Raw genomic sequence first — 23720 nt, 5'->3', positions numbered from 1 at the left:
GTAGCAGTCAATTAACAATAGTTAGAATTTGGATAAGATTTATATACATATATATATATATATATATTCTGTTAAGAAATCCTACTACTTTCTAACGGATCTCGTCTTGTTCGCAATGTTTCTTTTATCAAATCTTTTAGATGTACGTTAAGCGCCTGTTAATCACATTGTGTGATTTGCAGGACACTTTTTTTGTCTCTTATCAGTTGTATCGAACGTCGTCTCTTCGGATTTATTCTTGTTTTTTCTTACCCACCGCCCTTTTCCTTTTTTCTATCTATTATTCTCATGTTTTAAAAGTAGTTGATTTAGATAGTTAAGAAACAAAAGCAATCTGAAAAACAATTTTGAGCGGACAAGGTTTTCCGAATATGGATAACCTTATTGAGCTACCGTAAGACGATAAAAAAAGATCATTTTTGTGAAACATTTTTGTGATTACAGAGATCAATCCGAAGCTGGAATAGCTCAAAATCTTCACGAACGGTTCAAGAAAGGAGTAACTTATGTAAGTTTTAATGTAAGAAATATATTGAACTAAGAGCTGTTAAAAACTATATACTAGGAAATTTCTGATAGCTTAATAGAAAGCATCGCCGTGTTTTATCTCATTGAGCCCTAACGTGGAAAACTTTCCAAACTTTTTTGCGAAGTGTTTAAATTTAATTGTAACTTGCAACTTTTTGACAATTATTTTTAAAATAATGGAATTTTTTAGCAAACTTTTTGCGGGAAAAATTGGGAAAATATCTAGAAATATTCCAGTTGCAGCTGAAAAAAAATTCTGTCAAGCTAATTTTTTAAGTCCCAGCTAGTACATTAATAGAGTGAAATTGGCAAAAGCATAGTACTATCGGTTTTAGAAATTTTGACTATTCTTTCAGACAAAAGCAAGCAATGTACTGGTATTTGTTAACGACTTCAATGATAAAGATTCCGAGGATCAGTTATCATGGGAAACTTCATCTACAAGTGGTGTCAACGCAGTTGCAAAAAATGCGTTGAACAAAATATTTAATATGAGTTCTAATGCAGAATCTATAGTTTTTGGGTAATTTTGATCACACATTTCCGAAATAAAAATACTTTTTTAGAGGAGAATCTGGATCTGGAAAATCATACAACGTTTTCAAAGCATTCAAATATCTCACATCACAACCAAAATCAAAGGTTTCAACTAAACATTCCTCATCTATTGAGTTTGTTTTCAAAAGTTTCGGGTGTGCGAAAACTTTGAAAAATGATGAAGCAACACGATTCGGATGTTCGATTGATCTTTTATACAAAAGGTAGGAATTATTCTTTGTCACATCTTTTAAATTCAACTGTTTCAGAAACGTACTGACGGGGCTAAATCTGAAATACACAGTACCATTAGAAGTGCCTCGTGTCATCTCACAAAAACCAGGAGAAAGGAACTTTAACATTTTCTATGAGGTGTATCATGGATTGAGTGATGAAATGAAAGCAAAGTTCGGAATTAAAGGGCTTCAGAAATTCTTCTACATAAATCAGGGAAACTCATCGGAAAACATTCAGCACGACGTGAATCGCTTCAAACATTTAGAGTCTGCTTTGCATGTTCTTGGATTTTCTGATGATCATTGCATGAGCATCTACAAAATTATTTCTACTATTTTGCACATTGGAAATATATATTTCCGAACCAAACGCAATCCCAATGTTGAACAAGATGTAGTAGAAATTGGAAATTTGGCAGAATTGAAATGGATCGCTTTTCTATTAGAGGTAGACTTTGATCAACTAGTCAAGTTTCTACTTCCAACATCTGAAGATGGGAGCACTATCGAATTGAACGCTGCTCTTGACAACAGAGATTCTTTTGCGATGATGATCTATGAAGAATTATTCAAATGGGTTCTAAATCGTATTGGACTCCAATTGAAATGTTCATTGCACACTGGAGTCATTTCTATTCTTGACCACTATGGGTTTGAAAAGTACAACAACAATGGAGTTGAAGAATTTTTGATCAACAGTGTGAATGAAAGAATTGAAAATCTTTTTGTCAAGCATTGCTTCCACGATCAACTAATCGACTATGCAAAGGATGGAATCAGCGTAGATTACAAGGTTATCACTACTTGTCGATTCTCCTTCTTTTTAATTCATGTTTCAGGTGCCCAATAGTATTGAAAACGGAAAAACTGTCGAATTGCTTTTCAAAAAACCATATGGGCTTCTTTCATTGCTCACTGACGAATGCAAATTTCCAAAGGGGACTCATGAGACTTATCTGGAACATTGTAATCTCAATCACACAGATCGCAGTGCATATGGAAAAGTATACAAATTATTTTTGTTAGAACTTTAACAAAAATTCAATTTTAGGCAAGAAATAAGGAACGTTTGGAATTTGGAGTTCGACATTGTATTGGTACCACTTGGTATAATGTTACCGATTTCTTTGCAAGAAACAAGCGAATAATCTCATTGTCTGCAGTGCAGCTGATGCGCAACAGCAAGAATCCAGTAAGAAAAAGTTTGCTCAAATTATTCATAGTTTTTCAAATTTAGATTATTGGACTACTTTTCGAAAGCTATGGTGGCAATACAAGTGATATAATTGTTTCCCAAGCTCAGTTTGTTTTGCGTGGTGCTCAAGATATCGCTGATAAAATTAATGTGTAAGTTATACATATTAATTGCTATGTGTTGCTTAAAAAAAGTGCTCAAAATGCAGGAATTAATTTCAGTTCACATGTTCATTTCGTTCGTTGCATCAAAAGCAATAATGAACGTCAATCAACGAAATTTGACATCCCATTAGTGAATCGACAAATCAAAAACCTTCTTCTTGCTGAACTACTCAGCTTCAGAGTTAAAGGATATCCCGTTAAGATATCGAAAACAACATTTGCAAGACAGTAAGCTATTTTCATACTATTCGCAATAAATAATTTGACAGTACAAACGTTTCATTTAGGTATCGTTGTCTTCTACCTGGTGATATTGCTCAATGCCAAAATGAGAAGGAAATTATTCAAGATATTCTTCAAGGCCAGGGAGTTAAGTATGAAGATGATTTCAAAATTGGAACAGAATACGTTTTCTTGCGAGAACGTCTAGCCGAACGATATGATGGGCTACAGAACAAAATATGTGGAGATGCTGCTATTATTATTCAAAAAAATATGAAATCGTTCGTTGCTCAAAAAGTGTACAAACGCATGAGAGCAGCAATTATAAAATTGCAATCGGGACTGAGAGGATGGAAGGCAAGAAGAGATTACATCATAAAACGTGAAGAAATGTTCAAAGCAATTGGGCGGACTATGAAAAGAAACAAGAGACTGGATGCATATCATCAGGCACTTGGAACTGAAAACTCTGGGCAGCTACAACAAACTCTTGTGGGATACATTGATATTAATGAAGATGCAAAAAAATTTTTGGAAAGACCAACATCAGACTCTGATGCAACTGAAACTCTTACTCATTACTTAACAGTTCCAATGAAAAACTTTCTCTCGAACATGAATAGCATCACCCTGGAACAGTTTGCCGAAGAAAACTTCAAGGGGCACCTTCTAGAACCTCGCCGCGAACCAATCATGACACCTTTCTTGCATAAGGAAAGCGATTATGATTTCCGACTGTCTGTTGAAATATTCAAGTTAATTCTGAAGTACATGAATGATATAAAACTGACCAAAAAGCAGAGAGAAGATCTTGGACGATACATTGTACAACAGGTATGTCTAGAGTATAAACATCTAAAATGTTTAGTTTCTTTAGGGCATATCAAACCCTTGTCAACGTGACGAGATTCTGGTTCAAACAATAAATCAGATCAACAAAAACCAAGACAAAACTGCAAGTGACAACGGATGGAAGCTTGTTCACATGGCGATTTCCGTATTTCCTCCAACGGAAAACATCATTCCTATGCTGATAGGGTTCTTTAATAAGGAGTCTGTACCAATGAAGGAACAATTGTTCGCGACTCTCCAACGACGTCTAAAGATTTACGATAGTGAGGTACGTTTAAAAATTTGAGCACAATTTAGTTGTCCTATCAGAGCATCTACATATGCTCAACCCTACAATAATGTGTTTGATTTGAGATTGCTCAGTTGCATATAATCTTATGTAGTAGTCATTTAGTACAATATATTTTTTGAATTGTACGTACATATGCAATAACAGAAAATAGTAAACAAAACAATTTCAGATTGCAAGAGAACTACCTCCATCAAACCTTGAGCTGATCGCAACTCCCAATATTCCAAACACTGTCGCTGAAATCAACTGCTATGATGGATTGTGCTGTGATGTTCACTTGAGCCCCTGGAGTACCACAAGCGAAATTGCTGAACGGATTTTGAAGCAAAGGTTTCAGTGTTTGAGCTCTATCTCATAATATTGTTCTATTACAGAGGAGTTGGCATTGCACTTGGCTGGACTGTAGAAGTAGAAACACCAAATCGAGTGTTTGCCCCAACCGGAAACCATTTTATTCATGATGTTTTCTCGCAAATCGAAGGGGCTAATATGGATTCTGAAAACCAACAGTGAGTAAATTTCATGTTGGTTAGAAATACGAATATAACTAATTTTTATTTTAGAAATATATTTTTCAACTTTCCACCTGAGAAACTCGTGAAAAAGCCGCCAGTTGTGCCAAAGGAAGTAGTACAAGAACAAGAAATTGTATCACAAAATACTAATGGAACAATTCCCAAAGCTGCTAGAACCTATCCAACTCCTGAGGAATGGATCAACCAGCCTCCACAACGTACAGAAAGCAGAAATACACCAAGGTTGGCTGAATTTGAATGATTTATCAAAACAATTTTGTATATTTTAGAGATCATCAGAAACCAGATGAAGAATCTGATGAGTCGTTAGTTAGAGAGTACAATGAAGAAGCTGGATACGCGTATACGCTGCCAAGAAAAAATAAACCTGCACCGCAAGCTGTTGAAGATAACGGTAGAAATCTGCTGTTACATTTCGTTCAGAAAACCCTCATATTTGCAGAAACGTCAGAGAGCGAAGAAGATGACGAGGACGCCGCTAATCGTGTTGGATATGAGACAGTTCGACCTGAAGAGAACATGAAAATGATGGAGACCATACAAGATCATTCTCATATTTTAAAATCGCCAGTTCTCCCAAGAAAAACTTATTCAAGGTGGGTAGTTCCCATAGAGATTCATTTACTGTTTCTATCCGTTTTTCATGTTATTAAACCTTTTTATGCTATCACTATAGTGTTCTTGCGGTAATTTGTTATTTTTTTAGAAATGAACAACACGAGGAATACACTCCAATGAACTTTGCGCCGCCTCCAACATTCACATATCCGCAGCAAATGCCAATGATGCAGTATGTACCTGTAATGATGACTTCATCTATGATGACGCCTTCCATGATGACTCCATCAATGATGCCAGGGCAACAAATTGCAATGGTACCACAACAAATGATGATGCAGCCACATTTTTCTTACGTGCCTCAGTATCCGCAAAGTAAGTTGTTTGTTCACTGACAATTTCAAGATTGTTTTTGATTGACGGCGATTTTAATTGATTCTAAGTTTGATTTGATGTTGCGGAAAATTTCCGCCATTCTTCACATTGGTCTTTAAATAATTTTAATGTTTTATTACGTGCCGTTCTTAGCTTCAATTTTCTCATTTGTATCTTTTTAGTTCCTCAATATTGCCCTCCTGAGCCAATTCTCTCTCCGCAAAGTGTTCGATCGGAAGTCCCACCAATGATGGCACCTGTTATGCATGACGGTCATGGATCCACTAGATCTCGTGACTATCGAATCATGAAACGTGGAGAAGTACCTAGCCAATATTCAACCATCCGGAACATGCCAGTTCCTGAACATGGAAAGGATGTCGATCAATTTCTCGATGCCGTTTTTGACCAAGTCCTTTCAAAAGATGAACAAAGAGCAGCCCATTTCAACTCAAACCAATTAGCAAACACAATAAAAGGAGGAAAACTCAGACCAGAAGGATATTATGAACCGCCTGTACAAACTTATTCTCCAGTTCCACCTCGTTACCCTACTCTCCGCAGAGTTGACGACTCTCCTTTGAGAAGTCGTGCTAAAAGTCTTCCACGTATCATTTCTCCAAGACACGAGCATTTTGTCAGACGCCCGCATTCAAGGGTGATTACATACCAAATACTAAATAATTATTTAAAAAATTATATTTTAGAATTCGTACAGCAATGAATCAACTTCGTCTGATGATCAAATGAACTATCGAACCAGGAGCCGGGAACGTTCACTTCCTCGATTTCATTCAAATAATGGGTACAACTATGATCCATCACAACCCGTATATATGATGCCAGTACAAATGAATGGGCATGGAGAAATGATTTTATTGTCCCCAGTGGCATCTGAGCATGTGAGCATTTTTTAGTTGTAGTTTTCGGTTTAGTAATGTCAGTTTCTTTGCCTAAAATGAAAACAACCATGCAGTTTTTTGGGGCGCAGGAAATCTACTAAAGTACTTAAAATTAGCTCATTTTCTTTTCCTTCAAAGATAATATTATAGAAAAATCGAGTTTTCAAGTTTTTAGAAAAAAAATATAATTAGCAGTTATTATTACAATGATATAACGGTCTGATCTGAATTTTTTTGTTATGTCTATCGTTCTAATTTCTAAATAAATTAAATTTTTCAGAAAGCTCAATCCAGACATCGAACTCATGATAGATCGCATCGTCATCATGTGCCCAGCGGTGTGGAACGGTATATGGCAAAACGGTCACCATCCGTTGATATTCTGAAGCCACCTATGTCAAGGTATATCATAATTTCTTTATTCACTTTTTTAATCAGATTAATTAGCTAAAAACTATGAACATTTGTTTCAGAAGAACACCCGATGCAATGGTGGAACAAACATACGTCAGACCTCATTTGGTGAGCCCATTGTTTACTTCATAAGTGCCTGCTTGCAATGGCAATCAAGAAATAAAATAACGTTTTTTTTTATCAGCCGAATTTTTATGTTGGCTCGAATTCGATTCGCTGCAGCATTTCCATTTCTTTCGTGGCGTATCACTTTTTACTACACGCTTTTGTGTATTGTATTTCAAATACCTCTGTTTACTTTTTATGTAAGAGCATCAATGCCTATCTAAGTTTCGCAGGAGAGAAGGGGTATTGTGATCCGTGACCAAGTGTGTGATGAAATTCCAAGTTTTATGGGTTCTGTTTTTTGAGTTGATAATGATCTGAACATTTCAGAGTAGAAATGATGTTAACGTTTAGCGTTGAGTAGTTGGTGGTGTTTCAGTGTATTTAATGTTTAACGCCCTTTTCTGCAAGATAAAACCCCGCATTTTTAACCTTAGTTCTTATTCTCACAATGTTGATAAGAACAAAAGACAGTGTGAGCGTGAAAACTTTTTCCATCATTTTTCTCACACACGCACTACGTATACACATCATCATACGTATTTTTATCAAAAAAAAAATTAAACAGCCATATACAATCAAATGGCCAAAAAGTCTTTCGTATGGATGGCGCCGAGACATTTGGTGCCTCCTGGTGGTAATAATTATCTTTTGTTTCAGGCGCAATCACCGGTTGGTCGGCAAACGAGCCGTTTTGAGGAATTTTCAGCACTGCCAAGAGGCGACTCGCGTGCACGTGAAAGGTGAGGGTTTTCTTGTATTTACTTGGGAATTATGTTTTTCATTGTTAGCAAAAATCATTGCAACTAATAATGATTATACTTCCCTATTTGCATTTTTATTCTAAGCACTGAAAGTTCTAGTGAGTTCTCTTGGTGCAACAAATTATTGCAATACAATATTGAGCTAGTACTTTTCTTGATAAAAAATGTAATGTATTGTCCTTCAGAATGGAAAACCCATTGTTAGCTCGTCAGATTCCAAGGGCTTATCCATATCAAAATGGAAACGTTGTTCCACCACCACCATCAAGTTATCGTGCTCCATCTCCAGCTCCAACATCCGGTGACAGGAGGGTAAACTAAAATACTATCCCGTTTCAATATTTTAACAAGTTTGTTCAGGGGTTAAATCGTTTGCCTCAAGAGAGTTATACTGAGCCAGCAGTGAAAAATACAAAAAACAATTCGGAATATTTGAGCCCACATAGATTCAATTTGGATGAGCAGAAGGCCGTGATTCGTCACGAAAAAGAAACTGCAAAAAATGCTATCAACATGCTGAGCGATCGACTGAGGGTTTGTGAATTTTAAATTTATATTGATGTCGCTTAATTTATTTTTTCCACATTATGTTTAGTTTTGGTTATTAACAGAAACTACCACCACCAGTAGACAATGTGAGACTTATTCGGCCAATAACACCAGCACAGCCTCCAATAACACAGTCACCTGTTCCATCCGAACCAGTAGTTGTTCGCACACCAGTAACTAACTAGATGTTTAAATGGGATTTAACAAGCATTTTTCAGAGCCCTGTACCACAGCCAACTCCACCTCCACCACCACCACCAGTCCGTGAAGAATGGGTGATCCGAGACAGTGTTGAGCGAGATCCGGTGACACAAGGGCGCATAAGAGGATCTTTTAGAAGTAACCGTTGTTAAAAACAGAAATTGTGAAAAATTGCTCGTATTTTTAGAAGAACCACTCGTTCCACAACCTCCAAGACCTCCAGTGGTGGCTGAAAAACCGGCTGTAAAATTTGTTAAAGCTCCATGGAAGCTGACAATTCGCAAGGAAATGTTTTATCCTGGAGAAGTTCTCAATGATATTCAAATCATTGACCAAGTGTTTGCACAAATTGTTGAAGACTGCAAAAAATCGTATCCGTACAGAATCCGTGAACAAGACCGCAAGCAAGTCGAAACTGTTCTTCGTAAGTTTGAAGTGAAGAACAGACAAAATAAATAATTTCCAACAGGTCAATATGAAATCCCGCCGTCAGATCTCAACAATCAGTCTAATATTCACCCAGACGTGAAAGTAGCTGTAATCGAGCTCGCTAGACTATGGCCATTGTATTTCAATCAAGTCTATGAGGTTTGTATGAAATTTGAAAGTTACATTTTATTGAAAATTGTTCATAAAACTATACCTATTTTGATATTAACATTAAACTTCTTAAATTGAATGTATAGTTTTATAAAATTTTTATGAGAGCTCACAAACCATTTGAAACCCAAGGCAAAATGATTTATCCTGAAATCTGAATATATTTCCGTATTTTCTTTGTGGTTTTGCATTCATTTTCTAATAACTCTGTGGATTAGATGACAGAAATAAAAATCAGTAGATGCTTTATGTGTTGAAATATGAAAACCAGTCGTAAATGTTTATAGAAAGTAATTTTAACAAGAAACAATGAAGAAACTTTTATTCTCTGCAAAAGAAAACAAACAAATGTATTTTTATGAGTAAATACAGTAGTTAATCCACAAAAGATAAATCTAAGTTTGACTCTAAATTAGGTAAACACTTGCTCAATGCTTAAACGTTTTTTAATAATTTTTTAAAAATAATATGCAATACACATTGTTGTCATACCAGCTTTTCATAAGTTTTCATTTGTTGCTATAGTAAATAATATGTGTTCCCTTCAACTATCAAGATAATATGTGTAATAGACGTTACGTTTTTAGGTTGTCGAGAAACGCCCTGATGAGTCAGTCAGCACAATTTTCGCAATCTCTGAACACGGAATCCGTCTCATCGTTCACACACCTCATGACTTGGAAAATCCGCTGAAGATTCAAGATTTCTTCCCGTCAGTTCAAATTATTCACCTTTTTGTTCCGTTTCCAAATCATACTAATTTTAGATTCGAAACAATTGCCGATGTGTCTCTCGAAGCAAACGATATCCTCTCGGTTCACGTACGTCACGAGGACGAGGAGAATGCGTATTCGGCGGTGCGAATCAAAACGAATCAGGCTCCTCAAATCAAGAAAACGTTGGACAGATGTCTTTCGGGTGGAGTAGTTCCAAAGCGAAAATTCGTCCGTGCGCTTGAAGACTATGTGACCAGCGAGGTCAATCACTTGTCTTTCAAGCAGGGCGATGTCATTGAACTGGTATATGAAATTGAATTAGTGTTAGTTACAAACCATAATTGTGATTTGTTCAGTTGCAAGAACCGGAAGGAGAAACTCCACCAGTTGGTAATTGGTTGTACGGAAAAATTGAGAATAGATTCGGATTTTTGCTTGCTCAATATGTAGACTCTACCGACGGAGATAATGTTCCACCGATAAGACATGAAACTAGTGAAGACAGAGTAATATACTTTTGATCGTTTCAACTTGCAATTATTTTTTGAAATTTCAGGATGAAAGAGTTCGATTCTTCGACGATGAAGTTCCATTCTCTAGCGAGCGTTATACTATGATTGATTTTGCAACCAAATACTTCCGTAAGCCAAAAGACAAGAAAAAGCGTATGTTATAATTTTAAAACGACGATACAAACATTATTTAAACCATTTTCAGAAGAAACATGGGCATGGGAAGATATTTCGCAAATTGTGAGATTCAGTGAGAAACCAATTTCTCAGTCGCTTCTTGCTGACTTGGGAAATGAAGAGAGCAAGTATGCAGTGGAAACATTCCATGCAATCATGAAGTTTATGGGCGACGAGCCATTGAAAAAATCGGAATCAATGACAGATGTTGTGTTCAAGGTTTTACTTATTTGCCATCGTCAGCCTACATTGAGAGATGAAGTGTATTGTCAGCTTATCAAGCAAACAACATCGAATATTTCTCAAAAGTAAGAATCATTTTATTGATGAATGGGGTGTTGATATTTAAAGTCTGGGTATTGAAACATTTTTGTTTAATAACTATATAAAATGATTAGAGCATGGTTATGTAGTTATTCAATTCTTTCTTTACTTGATTTCTCGTTCAACTTGAATTAAATTTAGACCAAATAGTGCTCTCAGAGCATGGCGCTTGCTCACAATCATCACTGCTTACTTCCCCTCCAGCCTCACCTTGAAACCGTATGTTCTTCAATATTTGGGCGATAACGCCGACGAATGGCAGAGACCGTTCCATGGTAAGTTGAGATCATAAGTTATTCAAATTCACTGCACTAATTTGTACAAGTAAATATTTTTGTAGGCACAGCACGAATTTGCCAAACAAACATGATTCAAACGTTCAAGTATGGAGGTCGCAAGGTCTTGCTGAATGCTCTAGAAGTTCAACAAATTACGGTAGGGAGTCTCGTGACTTTATATTTCTGTGAATCAACAGTTTGATGAACAATTGCAGTATTGAATTGTTTGTGTTTTCAGGATGGATGTCAACTGAGACGTCAAGCTTTTTATATTTCGAAAGATCATAATGTTAGTCAAACTCTTCGACCAATAACTGTTGCTGAAGAGATGATTCAAGAACTTTGCAATCTGTTGAATGTTAGATCTCTCCATGAGCAACAAGAGTTCTCTTTGTGCTACACTGTTGGAAAAGGTGTGTTCTGCAATTCTACGCTTCTTTCAATTATAATATATTCCAGATAAACATCTCAACTATTGCAAAAACGACAATTACTTGATGGACATCATAACTGAAAGCGAACACAAAAAACTTCCGTTCCAATTCTATCTTAAGCGAACTGTTTGGGTACACCCATTGCGATATGATAACGCTGCGTACATTGACTCGATGTTTGACCAAGTCAGATCTAAATCATTTTACTTCTTGTGAAAGAACGTGTCATTTTTAGGTGATCGACGATTATCTGCGCGGATCACTCATTTCGACCAACTCGCTAGGCCAATTGACAGCTGCCACAACAGAGGAGATTATCAAATTAGCCGCCTACTTGTTCCTTCTTCTCCCCGATAATCCAAAGGGACTTAATGCGTGAGTTCAAACTATGGATGGGAAAGATAAAGGAAAACACGGGTCTACAGTAAGATGGAATGTAATTTATCAATGCATATTGCAAACGACTTTTTATAATTCGCTGTAAATTTTGTTTTGATATTACAGCACAAGAAGTTCATTTTGGGTATAAATAGCAATATTAGTATTTGGCAGTTTTGTTTAGGATAAAGTGTTCTTTAATATTTTCCACTCATTGATTATTGGGCACATGTTAGGAAATAGGGACTTGAAAATGGAATAGTGGTGACCAAACAATATTTGCTTCAAAAAAATATTGCTTCCGCATGATTAGTTACAGTTTTTATTTCCGCTACAACAATAAACACCGAAGATACCTTCTTTTGCAATCAGTTCTATAAAATACTTTGATCACTGAAACGTACCCTTTTTCAGAAAGACACTGCCACAAATTGTCCCTAAAAGCGTCATCGAACCAAAGCATCGTCACCAGGAAGAGATGGTGACAAGAATAAGTCGCCAACTAAAAATGTTCGGCGGTCGAATGAGACCGGCAGAGGCCAAGTCTCATTTCTTAGGTATTCCCCAAACTGTAGAATCGATCAAATAACATACTAATACTTCTCAGAATTGTTGTCAACATGGCCTACGTTCGGTGTTCTGCACTATCGACTAAAGTCAGTTGTTGAAAATGGGCATCAACTTCCGGAAGTTATTTTGACAATTAACAAGTCGGGAATTCAGTTATTACAACCAAAATCAAAAGAAGTGTTCAAAGAGAGAAATTACGACCAGGTAAAGGCGTACTTCAAATGAACTTTGAAGATAATATCACACCATTTTTATATCGACATATTTCATTCAGATTGTTTCGGTGGAGAGTATTCGAAAAACAGCGTACAAAATTGTCCGGCTGGTGATTAACACCATGCAGGGTGAAGAAACATTGGACATCAAAACAGATGAGGTAAGGAGAGGAGATCAAAAAATCACAATATATTACATTACAAATTACAAATACACTCTAGCTAGGATTTTCAATAGTCTTAATTCGAATTACTGTGAGCAAACATCTAGACCAATGGGTTGAATTGATGTCTTTGTTCGAAGAATTAATTGACAAAATTGAAAGTTCATAGTGTAAACCTAAAGAAATGACCGACGTAAACGAATGATCGACCAACAAACGTTTGCGTTGCAAAGTTAAAAAATAAGAAGAAAAAAATGTGTTTTGTTTCTTGCAGGCCGATGAGATTTCTCATTTAATTGGTCAATATATGTTTGTAACTGGCGGAGCTGAGGAGCGAGGCTCAACGGAGCTCTAATTACGTTAATTATTTAATCAATGAATTATTATTGTTTCTCAATAATTCAGATATCTTCAATGTGCAAGTTGAAGCTTTTAACTATATTCATAACTTCATCTCAATATTCTGATAACCCGACCCCTTTCATTCTTTTTAACATCGTCTATTCTCTCAATTATTTTGTTTATGAATTCCCAAATATCAATCATATTTTCAAATCACTCGTGATTTATAATGGACACTTCCCATATTCTGATACAAATAAAGTTCAATGAATAAACCGATAATAGACACAAGTTCAGCGAATATCACAGGTCTATTTCCCATTCTTGCCCAAAATTTGAATAGTGAAAATCAGGCGGGACTGTCGGTGTGAATAATCTGTTCCGCGAATGTCACCTCAAGAAATTTGAATAGAGATCAATCTGAAAGACGCGATGGAAACCTCTTTTGAAATCATAAAATCGAACGATATATGCCTATTTCACGCGCATTTTGGTTCGCCCCGTCGCTAACAGCGAAGTTCGCCGAATTCACGGGGGGCACATGGGGCCGCTCTCACGTCTTGTTTTCTCTTTTCTTCTCGCACTCTCCCCACAGTCAAGTGTGATGAATGTAGATCTCGATTGGGCTTGTACCGCCCACAATTTTAAGACCTTTTATAGGCAACAAATGGGGTGGAGAGTACAAATTTTTATAACATCTGTGACGAAAAACTTCGAGTACAAAACGGCCTTTTAAGATCGCCAGCGATACACCACTCGACACACTTCTTGACCAACACTCTTGTCGATTCACTTTCATTCACCACTATGAACTTGGTTTTCTTTATTCTCATTGTCTTTATTGTTTTCAATGCGGGAGTTGATTGCAGGTTTGTGACTTTTTCTGCTAAAAATGTTGAAGTGAGAAATTTTAGATATGTTTAAGTTTCATTACATTACAAGTTTCATAGTAACAATATTTGAACGATTTTTCATTGAGCCAATTTTCTTATTAATAAAGATAACATGAAAATTACGGTAACCAGTGGCTAAGACTTATCTCCAAACATTCGAATTTTATAGAACAGCTATATTCTCAGGTTATAATTATTTTTAAGATAAGATGAATAGGTTTAATTGAAAATAATACACATGTTATAAATTTTTCGTTGTTCTGAAATTAATTTCAATATCCATGCGTAAATAAACCCGCCTTATTTTGATACCAACGTTTTGTAAATTTGTCTAAAAACTATAGGAAATTGCTGCCATTCAGTTCAATAATTCAATTTAATTTCAAACTGCATCGGTGTACACTCACTGCGAGAAAACTATTTCCAAATCGGCTTAGCTGTTTTGCAAACCTATCAAAAGAAAAAATCAATGAAGTGTGATCTTTGGTATTGAATATTTAAAACTAAATTGAAAAATAATTCCAGACGAAGAAGGATGGTTATTGATGACGTAATTCGGCAGAAACGAGCAATGCTTTTCCGGGAAGATATGATAGTAAAACACGACAATCCAATTTGAAAATGACAATTTACTCTACTTAGTCATTTTTCTTTAATTATCATTTTTCGAGTCTAAATCATGCTTTAATTTGATCAATCATTTAATTTCTGTCTTGAAACAAAAACGAAAGCTAATAAAAATGTGTACCTGTGAATTTTTTTTATCAAAAACTTCATCAACATCGGAAATTCGGAAGCCTATAACATTTCTGATTCGTATTATTTCACAGAATAAAAGCGACAAAAGTTAGGCAACTGTGTCAGAGCCAGAGTTTTTGCACAGAACAAATTAAAATTGATAAGAGCGTTCTCACTTCGATTTTTTCATGTCATCGCCACATAACATTTTGCTTAATGCGATTACTAATAATAGAGTTATCTCTTCCCACCAAAAAAATTTGGTGCTCTTTCAAACTCATGCCGTTCATTTTAACAATGGGGTTGTTTACTGTTTTCTTTTTTGTATAGAAGTAGCCAGTTTTTGACTTTTGTTCTTTTGCAGAATACCTATATAATTTCTTAATGAGTATACATATACCATCTGCGTCAAATTCAAGAGGATATGTTACCTCGAGGGAAATGCTTTTAACCTATATTCATAATATGGCAAAAGCCGATGTTCGAAAATTGTTGAGGCCGGTGAGAGATGGGCTTTTGACTGAAAACACAATGTTTCATATGAATACACAGTGAGTTGTATATTTTACTCTTATCTATTTCATACGAATTGTTTGTCAGAAATTTTTCTGTTGACCACGTGGTGGTCCCCATATCAATCGCTGATTTTCTTAAAGAGCTGAGTCCAGAATGGATGAGATGGATTCATACAGGTAAAGTTCAGCATCACTTGTAATGCTCGTAATCACAGTGCACACGGCACTGATTTATCGTGCCGCACAATATGAAAAGTTGATAATGTGGCTAACCGTTGTCGGTTTTCAGCTCCCGGTGAAGTTGACCTTGAAGAAAGGCGGTATGCTCCGCATGCAACTTTTGACTATCATGGTGATGTGTGTAACATTATTAGTTCAAGCAAAAAATGAGTTGTTTGCAGCATGTAGATAGCGATGTGATATTGGATTATGTAACCGGAATGGATAAACATCAAAAACGTGCTTTGTTAAATTTAATACGAGAAGGTGTACTTACTGATGAATGTTTTATAAATATATCAACACATGTTGGTCCTGAAAGAGTTCAGGTTTGATTTTAAATGCGGTTTCTAAAAAAAAGTTTAAAATACAAGCATATTTCGTTTCTATAAATTGAAGTAAAACACATTGCATTATAAGTAGAACCAGTTTAACATACCGTAAAAACCTAAATTCATAAACATACCTTTTTAATGCAAGTTTTCATTTTGAAATCTTTAATTTGGACTACTTCATAGCGGCCGAAAGTTATTTTCAATGGAATATTAACACTTTGCTTTAAATTTTAAAAAAAGTTTTGCTTTTTTGATTGATTGAGGGAAAAAAGTTCAGTTTCACAGTTGCACAAAAGTTAACCAATGTAACAAACGTGAAATAATCTTTTAAAAAATTCGAAAAATTGATAGTTAAAGTGCAACTAGTCATGACATACATCGTGGAACAAAAAAAAGTAAGTCGTCTGCATGAATTAAAATATTTGTTTTAGGTACCTATGCCACGTGTAGTTGAAGCAATGCGCATAATACAAGAAGGTGAACAAGATCTCCAAAAAGAGAAACCAATGCTTCTTAAAATATTTACAATGAAACATTACTCATCTGCTTCTTTTGACAACCATTATCGTGCAGGTAAACTTGACTGAAATCATCTCTACAGCCAGTGATTTTTTGTTCAGATTTGAAAGTTCGATCTCTAACTGCTGCAAGATACACTATGCCAATTTGGTACACATTGTTTTTTTCATTCATGACTCTGGCAACATTTGCCTCGCATATTTGGTCCCAAGTCACAAATTACTCAGATTTACAAGAGACGCTTTCAATGACTCTACCGACAATTATTCTAGTGGTTTCAAGGTAAAAGTCAAATTTTTAATAGGCATGTGTTTGAGTCAATGATTTTTAGTCTTCTCATTGGCATGCTACTTTATTTCAACGTCTATATGGTTGGTTTTTTATGTTGTTGTGAGAATAACTTTTCAATGAGACTAGTAACAAAGGATTTGGATTATTCGTCTCTTTATGTACATTTTTGGTAAGAATTAAACTTCAATGAGTCCTGCGGTTTTAATGAAACCATTTTATTTTGAAGCGAGCTAAACAAATTTGATCTGAGGATATATTTTGTGAAAGGATTGCAGTTTATTCTTCTTTGGTACACTATGCTTTTGGCTGTTTATGCCCATGAGCATGATTTAAACATTTATCCAGCTTTAGTTTGTGTTTTAACAAATGGATTTGGACTGATGTTATTTGCAAGGTTGTTTCCTTAAAAGAAACAAAACGTTGAATCACCAATTTCAGAATGGCCGAATTCTTCCGACGGTGTAGAAGAACAAGAGATGGGACGTCTATTGCAGCCAGATAGCTGATAACTTCCTTCTGAACTCTTTTTTTGAATTGTTTAACAATTTCATATTCTATGAAACAACTAAGATGATTTAATAAATGTGCCACAGAATCGAAGCGTGTATGCGTTTCTTAAAACCTAAAACGTATGTACGGCAAATGACAAATTTGGTGAATCTAGAAAGATTTACGCTAATCTAAATTTAGAAAGTTCACAATGCATTTTGATTTAATTTTTAAATAGGCTATTAGAATATAAACATATGGCGTTTCATGTTAATTGAATCGTGAAAATCTGAATTTTCTAAAATTTTAACATTAGAAAGTGACTTTCAAAACTAAAGGTATTTTAAGTTTTATTCTATACATAACGAAAACTAGTTGCCTTAAAAATATTTTTCTAAACAATTATCGAGTAACTGAAACAAACATACCGTTTTTTGTGAAAGTTTGACTTTCCTTTAACGTGTATTTTTTGTTTATTTTACGTAGTACTGAAATAATTTCTACAAAATTATGTTTGCAAAAACAATGTTACATGTACATACATGTCTTTTCTGTGCAAATATAACTGTTTTGAAACAAACACTCTGAAATGTCATGTCATATCACCCACAGTGCCTTTTCAAGTGTTTCTATATCAGTATAAGTTAGTCACTACATTTAGAAGTGCCAGATCATCCAAAATATTTCCAATCACTACAAACTTGAACTTTCTTCCTTTTTCTGAATACTTAATAATGTTTCTGAAAAAATCCTCAAAATGCTTTAAAGAGTTTGTATATAAAAAATCTTAAATCTCGTTAAAATAAAAGTTAAAATAGAATTGTTATAATTTAGATAAATAAAAAGCGTTGGCTTATGATATCATATAAAAGTCCCTTGGAAAAATGTCATTTTCTGCGCAATTTTTTGATGAAAAGTATTATAAAGTGATTAAAATTGACCCTACGACACGAATTTGTCTAGAGTGAATTGTGTTCTTGATAAAATATATGCAGGGCAGCTACTGAAACTCGTAAGAAATTTATCAATCAAATGTGCAAAAGGGTTATATCAAAAGTAAATCATAAAGTTTCATTTAAAATGGGATAAACACGCATGACTTAAAGCTCTTTGTAACTCAAAGAAAAATTGGTTATTTTATCGACAACTCTTTTCACGTAAACAAGTGCACCCTCACTTGGCGTTTTAGTAATCCCTTCACTTCTCTATAAAGAAATATCTAAAAGCATGTAGATGATTCTATTTAATAAACTATTTGACCTTTGTCGAATTGCATCACGATATTGATCCTCAATTGTAACTTGGCCTCCCACAGTGAGAGAAAGTGACCAACACCTCCCTCCCCCCTTTCCCACACCTTTGCGCGGCAATTATGATGCAATTGCGTACATTTTGCACCAACTGTTTCTTTTTACTATCCGCTAATCACTCTTGTTATCTGCTCTTCACTTTTTGTATCTCTCGTACTCTATTTGCGTTTTGCTCTCTTGTGTCTTATGAAAGTTTGAAAAGAAATTTGTATAGTCACATGTTTTTTGTTCTCACATGTTATTTCGACATGGTTTTAATATTTTGTGAATGGCATCTCCACGTTTAAGTTGAAATATTCTAAATTTATTAAGAAAAAAATTACAAAGGCACACATAAACGGTTAGTGCAATCCTCCAAATCCGTGAGCGCTAGAAAACGTTGCCTAAGAACGGGAATGTTCGGGAAAACGGCCAACGGTAAAGAGTGAGAGAGTGCGAGAGAAACAAACAGTCTTCAATAGAGACAACGGTGGCAACGGAGACGTGTTACCAAAACACGTGCAGCACTGTCGATTTTTTAGACTATTCACATTTTATCACGTTTTCTCATAAATACCACCAAACTCGTCTTGAATTTTTGAATAATAATGTGAACTTCAGGGTGGAGATGCCATTCTAATCCAATTAATCCCGGAATGAGTGTGTATTATATAGTTTTAGCTGGGTTCTTGCTCTTCATGGCCTTGGTACCATTCAACGCTGGCCAACAGTACATCGATGATGACATAGAAGTTGTATCATCTTGTCAAGTGAGTTTTGCATATATTTTTGCTTGAACCTTTATATACATATAATTGAATTTACAGAATGGTTATGTACAAAATGCGGGTTGTGATCAGAATAGTCAAGTGAACATTATTATCACCGCTACTCTGGATGGAGTCGTCACTGCACTGGATGGAGAAACGGGTGAAATGATTTGGAGATACGAGGATGCACCACTTTTAAGAGGAACGCTGAGCACATCTGACGTAAGAAATTTCAATGGTTGATTTCTTTTCAAGCACATGAAATTTGAAAAAGAAAAAAAACAGCGATGCTTATTTGATATTCTAAACTTTGGAGCAAAATTTTGTTTTTTGAAGTTTTGTAAAATCGCCTAGTTAATTATTCCAATACGGAAAGTAATGATTGTCTGTTTTAGCCGATTGACATTGGAGGAACCAGTTTACAACTTATGCCAACATTAGATGGAAGATTGTTTTCGTACACACATAACACAAATCTCATTGAACCACTCCCAATCACTACTGATTCTCTTCTGGAATCTACTATCCGCCTTGGACAGGACGCCGTAGCTGGTGGAAAAAGTGTTACTACCAAAGGTTTTGACTTATTCACAGGAGAGCAAAAATATGAGTGTTCAATGGAGTCTTGTGGACCCGGAGATACGGAAACTCCAAAAAATCCAATAATTTTAATAAGGCGGACTACGAACTCGATTCGTGCAATGGACACTCTTCGTGGAATTGAAAGATGGAACTTATCTACAGCTGAGATTGGTGTCACTTTGGCTGGCGGAATAACTAGTCCAACATTAGTTTCTGACGTCAAAATATTGCTCCAACCCCCAGACGGAGTGATTGTTGCTGTTGACAAGTACAACCGCGAGGAATGGAAAACGAACGTAGATGGGCACATTGTTAGTGTTTGGCAAGTTTATGGAAATCAAATCGGAGAGGTAAAATTACTGTTTTCGTAAAACATTTAAAATTTTTACATGATTCCAGATATCCATCTTCGACCCAAGTAATATTTTCACCACTCAATATGAAGTGATGCAGCGTGAACAACACAACTTGCAAACTCAGTCATCTCTCCTTTACATGGGTACATCAAATGGATTTCCATTCATCATTCAAAGTCCCAAAGCTAAGAATAACTTGAAGCAGAGAATGAACGCATTGCCAGAGCTTTCAACAATGACAGAGCTCACGAATCCTCGATTCTGCACTGCTAATGAAGAAACCAGAAGTCTTGCATACAATGTGAAGGATGAAACCTTGCGTAAGTTAGCAAAAAAGAATACTAAATCATTCAACAAATAATTTCAGGATTGGTGCTTCATAATGCGTTTCGTCATTCCCAAAGCAAAGCCATTGAAGACAAGTCATTAAGTGGCTCTTCTGCTAGACGGAAGTTACAAATCATTGCTTCGGATACTGAAGTATCAGCACAGCGGATTGGAACTGAAAACTTGAGATCTACTTCGGTGTCAAAATCAGGTAACAATTATCAGATTTTTAAAAACTTTTTGGAAGATTTTTGTTTACAGGTGATTACGGTTATCTTGTTTTGGAATCCGAACCACAAAGAGTCAAATTCAAAGTTAATTCTCCAATCACCCTTATGCAAACGATCTTCAGTTATATTTTCAACCCGACCGCTGTTGTCAGTTTTCTTGCTGGACTAATTGGTGTTACTGTAGCGGTGGTATACAATAAAATCGCAAAAAGTTCTCCTCGAATGATTGAACACCTATCAAGCACCGAAAGTGCAGAAACTGAAAGTGCATCCCACAGAACTCGAACTGTAAGTCACACAATTTAACATTTAAAAAAATGCCTTATTTGTATTACAGACGTCGTTTGCACCGACAGATGATGAAATTGAACGATTTGTTGAAGAAGGATCAGATTTGAGTACCACACCAATTGGAGCAATACATAGGAAACCGCTAATGGTAAGTTCTTTTCACAATTAACACGGAAAAATTACCGAAACGACTGAAAATTGGGTTTTTCGATCTTTTTTTTCAGCCAAGAAAACAATTTCCAAGCAATTTTAAGAATTTCCATTTTGAAATATTTTTATTTAAGCACATTTCGGATCTATACGTTCAAAAAACCCAAAAACGATTTCCCCTTCCTTTCAACGCGTTTGCATTTTTGAATAGACTGTTTTCGCTAATTATTAACAACTAAAATTCAACAAATGTATGCATCTTATTTTTGTTGTAACAAGCTTATTCTTTTAAAAAAAATAATGAAATACTCAAATTTCAGCCCATTGAAAAGTCAAACATTGAGACTCATACTCAACCTCAAATAAAGCCCGTTCAACGACTGGTAAAAACTGACATTGACACCGACGAGGATTCATTTTCAAATGATGAGAAAAAGCGACTTTTGAGAAATCGGACGATTTCACGCTCAAGTCTCGAAGGATTCACAAGTAGATTTGCCAACGAATTTGAGGTCAAGAAGGTCATCGGGCATGGTGGTTTTGGTGTTGTGTTCCGTGCTCAAAGTATTACAGACATGAACGAGTACGCTGTCAAGAGAATTGCGGTTGCTGATAAGTAAGTGAATTCCAATTATCTTGGTGTTTCTCATTAGTTTTGTTTTTCAGTGACAAAGCGAGAAATCGTGTGCTCCGAGAAGCAAGAGCTCTTGCGATGTTTGATCATCCTGGAATTATTCGGTACTTCTATGCTTGGGAGGAAAGGCCGCCGAAGGGATTTCAGGAAAAAGAAGATGAGAATCTTCTTGGGAAAATAAAAGCTGAAAAACTGGCAAAACTTCATGAAATCAAAAAAGCAAAGAAGCACACAAGTGAAGGGAAACGTGTCAGATCAGCAGACACTGCATCTTTTGCGGAGTCATTTGCAATGCCTCCCGTTGTTGGAAATACAACTGATGCTGAGAATAGTTGGAGTACGTCTGCAAAGCCACAAGAAGTCGGAGCAAAACGCACAACTTCCGAAAGCAAGCTTGGATTGCGTAAGTAAAACCAATTTTGATTTAAACTAAGCACAAATCAATATTTTAGATGGAGGATCTGACAGAACTACTGCCGAGCTGAAAGAAGAGAGCGTTGCCTTCTCAGAAAGTGATGAAGAATCGGACACTACAGAGGATAGTAGCTCTAGTGATGAATCACCTTCCTCATCTTCCGGCTCTTCTATTGATGATGAGCCCAAGAAGTATAACTCTTCATCAGGAGGAATTGAGTTTGTCGATGGCTCAGATGATGTTGATAATGAAGCTGTGAAAGAAACAAAGAAGGAGATTGCTGTGATTGAAGAACTCTCAATCCATAACAGAGTGAGACATTTTGTAACTTTATCTGTACTTTATTGAACTTTACTTAAACATTGTTGTTGAACAAAACGATACATATTCAGGCGATGATCGTTGAGACGGAAAATCAAGAACTGGAGGTTCGAGAAAGAAATGATACTGGTGACTGTGCCTATTTGTATATTGTAATGCAATTATGTGCCGAGAAGACCCTTGAAGATTGGATCCGCCGCAGCAAAACCATGGAAAGTCGTCCGCTATTCACGATGAAAAATTGGATTAAACAATTGGCGAGCGGTCTTGAATACCTTCACAACAAAGGATTCATCCACAGAGATTTGAAACCAGGAAATGTATTTTTCTCTCTCGACTCAACACATGGTCATCAAATCCTCAAAATTGGAGATCTTGGATTGGCAACTAAAACTGATGGAGCTCCCAAAATAACAGTTCGCCAGGATTCAGACAGCAGTGCAAAGCATACGAAAAACGTCGGCACTCGATCCTACATGTCTCCAGAGCAATTGAAACATCAACAATACACGGAGAAAGTGGATATTTTCGCACTGGGACTAGTCGCAACAGAGCTCATCATTTCATTTTCTACTGCTAGCGAGAGAATTCACACATTTGCTGATTTCCAGAAAGGAGATATTCCAGCCATTTTGGACAATGTGCCAGAGTCGGTGAGTTACTATCGAAATGTTTATTTGTAATGAACTAAAATAATAAATTAACTTTTCGTTTTAAAATAAAATTTCAGCGGGATTTCCTTCTCCAACTGACCAGCTTGGAACCATCAGAACGTCCTACTGCCCATGAAGTAGCTACTCATAAATTTCTCCAATAACTTCTCAATTTTCTGTAAATACCAAAAGACTTGAATTAATTATTTCATCAGTTTCAACATTTAAGTAAATCTCCTTCTCTTTATCATTCCATTTTCAATTTTCCCCACTGTAACACAGCTGGTAATTGTAATTGTATATTCATCTCATATTTGAAACATGACATTTTTGTAGTTTCTCATAATATTCAATTTGTTTTTTTTGTAGCTTTTCTAGGTTTCAATGTTTGGTTTTTTTCTTTTTTAAGCCTTGTATAGTTTTTCTAAGCTCATTTGACTTTCGAGTCATATCAAATAATTCGGTTATTGTTTAGCAACTATCTGCTAATGTTTCTTTCCCCAATCGGGTTTTAAATTTGATTTGTGATTAATTTGGATAAACATATTTCAACTTCGCTTTTA

General features: G+C 35.7%; 4 protein-coding genes and 1 non-coding gene across 12 annotated transcripts; all 5 read left to right on the top strand.

Annotated features, from left to right (window-relative positions):
* Positions 1-307: 307 nt before the first annotated feature.
* On the top strand, positions 308-13431 carry hum-4 (Myosin motor domain-containing protein; the record flags this gene model as incomplete). Of its 8 annotated transcripts, NM_001373507.3 has the most annotated exons (42): positions 308-394; positions 445-508; positions 885-1051; positions 1095-1289; positions 1335-2094; positions 2141-2305; positions 2353-2493; positions 2539-2648; positions 2718-2888; positions 2948-3716; positions 3760-4002; positions 4196-4356; positions 4401-4535; positions 4590-4784; positions 4832-4956; positions 5005-5158; positions 5269-5495; positions 5678-6153; positions 6203-6397; positions 6678-6799; positions 6871-6919; positions 7577-7659; positions 7866-7992; positions 8041-8214; positions 8292-8402; positions 8448-8568; positions 8618-8854; positions 8900-9018; positions 9618-9742; positions 9797-10049; positions 10103-10252; positions 10303-10411; positions 10464-10743; positions 10901-11034; positions 11100-11194; positions 11276-11450; positions 11497-11657; positions 11707-11846; positions 12264-12406; positions 12457-12623; positions 12694-12795; positions 13073-13431. In NM_001373507.3, the coding sequence occupies 42 exons, from the start codon at positions 372-374 to the stop codon at positions 13151-13153; spliced, it is 7734 nt and encodes a 2577-aa protein (NP_001359540.1). The 8 variants fall into 8 exon arrangements, with proteins under 8 accessions (NP_001359540.1, NP_001379502.1, NP_001360186.1 ...); NM_001392845.1 differs by lacking the exon at positions 8292-8402 and having other exon boundaries at positions 311-394; NM_001373506.3 differs by lacking the exon at positions 8292-8402 and having other exon boundaries at positions 372-394; positions 13073-13153.
* On the top strand, positions 6431-6490 carry F46C3.8. The gene has a single exon (NR_072123.1). It is a non-coding gene; the product is annotated as an Unclassified non-coding RNA F46C3.8 (non-coding RNA).
* A 390-nt stretch (positions 13432-13821) lies between the features above and the next one.
* F46C3.6 (uncharacterized protein) lies at positions 13822-14788 on the top strand. Its single transcript, NM_001129672.3, has 2 exons — positions 13822-14009; positions 14559-14788. The coding sequence occupies exons 1-2, from the start codon at positions 13948-13950 to the stop codon at positions 14650-14652; spliced, it is 156 nt and encodes a 51-aa protein (NP_001123144.1). The 5' UTR covers positions 13822-13947; the 3' UTR covers positions 14653-14788.
* Positions 14789-15127: 339 nt separating this feature from the next.
* On the top strand, positions 15128-17243 carry F46C3.2 (uncharacterized protein). Its single transcript, NM_077512.6, has 9 exons — positions 15128-15322; positions 15372-15463; positions 15576-15643; positions 15688-15834; positions 16272-16413; positions 16461-16641; positions 16691-16819; positions 16877-17044; positions 17089-17243. Exons 1-9 carry the CDS (start codon positions 15156-15158, stop codon positions 17150-17152), a joined length of 1158 nt encoding a protein of 385 aa, NP_509913.2. The 5' UTR covers positions 15128-15155; the 3' UTR covers positions 17153-17243.
* Positions 17244-19008: 1765 nt separating this feature from the next.
* On the top strand, positions 19009-23720 carry pek-1 (Eukaryotic translation initiation factor 2-alpha kinase pek-1). Its single transcript, NM_077511.8, has 12 exons — positions 19009-19198; positions 19256-19420; positions 19594-20130; positions 20180-20456; positions 20504-20674; positions 20725-20981; positions 21031-21132; positions 21455-21750; positions 21801-22171; positions 22221-22495; positions 22576-23157; positions 23235-23720. Exons 1-12 carry the CDS (start codon positions 19085-19087, stop codon positions 23319-23321), a joined length of 3234 nt encoding a protein of 1077 aa, NP_509912.1. The 5' UTR covers positions 19009-19084; the 3' UTR covers positions 23322-23720.

Source organism: Caenorhabditis elegans, chromosome X (genome assembly GCF_000002985.6).
Source record: "Caenorhabditis elegans chromosome X".
NCBI lineage: Eukaryota > Metazoa > Nematoda > Chromadorea > Rhabditida > Rhabditidae > Caenorhabditis > Caenorhabditis elegans.
This window is presented reverse-complemented; position numbering and strand designations above follow the sequence as displayed.